Below are 2,236 nucleotides of genomic sequence, written 5' to 3'. Positions count from 1 at the left end.
TTCTCCAATCCCTCCATGATCTATTACATGAACTTAAACCCTCATAACCATAAGATAGGCGCATATAATCCCATATATCCTAGAAAATAACTCCAATGTCTACAGTTGAACAACTAGCACCTATCGAATCTCAATGTACAAAGCTACAAGGTGTAACACTTGGTTCTCAGCTCCCTTACGATCTTTAATCTCAATATCAAATTATTGCAAAAGAAGAACCCACCAAATCAGCCTGGGTTTAGCATCCTTCTTGTTTAACAAGTAGCGAATGGCCGCATGATTTGTATACACAATAACATGTGTCCCAACAAGATAGGAACGGAACTTATCAAAAGCATAAACCACAGCTAGCAGCTCCTTCTCGATTACCGTGTAATTCATTTGGGCAGCGTCTAACATCTTGCTAGCATAGTAGATATAATGAAAAACTTTCTCTCATCTCTGGCTCAACACAACTCCCACAGCATTGTCGCTTGCATCACACATCAATTCAAATGGGAAGTTCCAGTCAGGTGCTATTATTATTGGTGCAGTTATCAACTGTCTCTTCAGATCTTCGAAGGCCTTGATACAAGCATCATAAAACAGGAATTTCACCTCCTTTTCAAGTAACCTGCACATTGGACTAGAGATCTTCAAAAAATCCTTTATGAAGCGTCTATAAAATCCTGCATGCCTGAGGAAACTGCGCACACCCTTGACTGACACGGGGGGTGGCAGCTTCTCAATGACTTCCACTTTAGCACGATCAACCTCCAGCCCTCTCTTTGAAACCTTGTGCCCAAGGACGATACCTTCTCATACCATAAAGTGACACTTTTCCCTATTCAAGACCAGGTCAGTCTCTTCACATCTCGCAAGTACTCGGTCTAAATTCTTCAAACACACCTCGAAAGAGTTCCCGATTATAGAAAAATCATCCATGAACACTTCTACAAAATCTTCTACCATTTCTGTAATGATAGCTATCATACACCTTTGAAAAGTCGCGGGTGCATTACACAACCCAAATGGCATGTGTTTGAAGGCATATGTGCCATATGGGCATGTAAACGTGGTGTTCTCCTGATCCTCCAGAGCAATAGCTATTTGATTGTAGCAAGAATAGCCATCTAGAAAATAATAAAACTCCTACCCAGCTAACCTGTCTAGCATTTGATCAATGATGGGAATGGGATAGTGATCCTTCCTAGTTGCCTCGTTTAACTTGTGATAATCCATACAAATTCTCCATCCAGTGATTTTTCTAGTTGGAATGAGCTCATTTATTTCATTGGTCACAACTGTCATCCCTCTTTTCTTCAGGACACACTGTACTGGACTCACCTACTTGCTATCCGAAATAGGAAAATAGTGCTAGAATCTAACCACTTGATTACCTCTTTCTTGAAAACCTCCTTCATCATAGGATTAAGTCTCCGTTAATGCTGTGTGCCAGGCTTATGATCTTCCTCCATGAGTATCTTGTACATGCATAGCGCGGGGCTAATTCCCTGAATATCCGATATCTGCCACCCTAATGCCCTTTTGTGAGACTTCAAAACTTCCAGACAAACACTGACCTCTTCGTCGGTCAACTCTGCTACTAATATCACTGGCAAGGTATTACCCTCACCTAAGAATGCATATTTAAGATGTGCAGGTAGGGGCTTCAACTCCAACTTCGGAGGCTCTTTAATTGGCAACTTCGGAGTTACTCCCATTTTTCGGTCAAAGGGCTCAAACTTGCCCTCACGAATATAAATGCTCGCAATATGCAGAATCAGCACCATCTCAAACACATCTAAATCACCAAAAATATCATCATCTACTAGGGCTCTCTCCAGTGGATCATAAGAAGTGACGAGTGGCCTTCGGGTATCATCATTCAGTACCGTAAAGTTACATCTTGGAAATTTTGAGTCGTTTGAATCGTGAGTAGACTAACGCGAGCCTAAAGTGGACATGAGGTCCTTATGAGATTAAGGATAGTATTTGATAACTTTGAGTGAGTATATTAAGATTTTGAAGTCATATGAATCGGTGGGATTAAGTTTGTCGAAGGAAGTAGAATGTAAGCCATGTTTAGGATGATTTCGCAACAATTGAGTTATAATTTGGTTAGTAATGACTCAAGGTGGAGCTATAGGGCCCCTTGGATGATTAATGAAGTGTTATACAAGTGCCGAGAAGGTTCCATAAGGATTGGGAGTCAAACAAATCGAAACGAGCAACTTATTGGATAGGGACGCTTCGA

General features: G+C 41.1%; 1 protein-coding gene across 1 annotated transcript; it reads right to left on the bottom strand.

Moving 5' to 3' along the window:
* Window positions 1-435: 435 nt before the first annotated feature.
* LOC132053670 (uncharacterized) lies at window positions 436-1,290 on the bottom strand. The gene is made up of 2 exons (XM_059445783.1): window positions 1,145-1,290; window positions 436-613 (listed from the first exon to the last, which is right to left on the bottom strand). Exons 1-2 carry the CDS (start codon window positions 1,288-1,290, stop codon window positions 436-438), a joined length of 324 nt encoding a protein of 107 aa, XP_059301766.1.
* Between the last annotated feature and the right edge of the window lie 946 nt (window positions 1,291-2,236).

This window comes from Lycium ferocissimum, chromosome 4 (genome assembly GCF_029784015.1).
Source record: "Lycium ferocissimum isolate CSIRO_LF1 chromosome 4, AGI_CSIRO_Lferr_CH_V1, whole genome shotgun sequence".
NCBI classification, from domain to species: Eukaryota; Viridiplantae; Streptophyta; class Magnoliopsida; order Solanales; family Solanaceae; genus Lycium; species Lycium ferocissimum.
The sequence above is the reverse complement of the archived record's forward strand: the minus strand, read 5'-3'. Positions and strand labels throughout refer to the sequence as shown.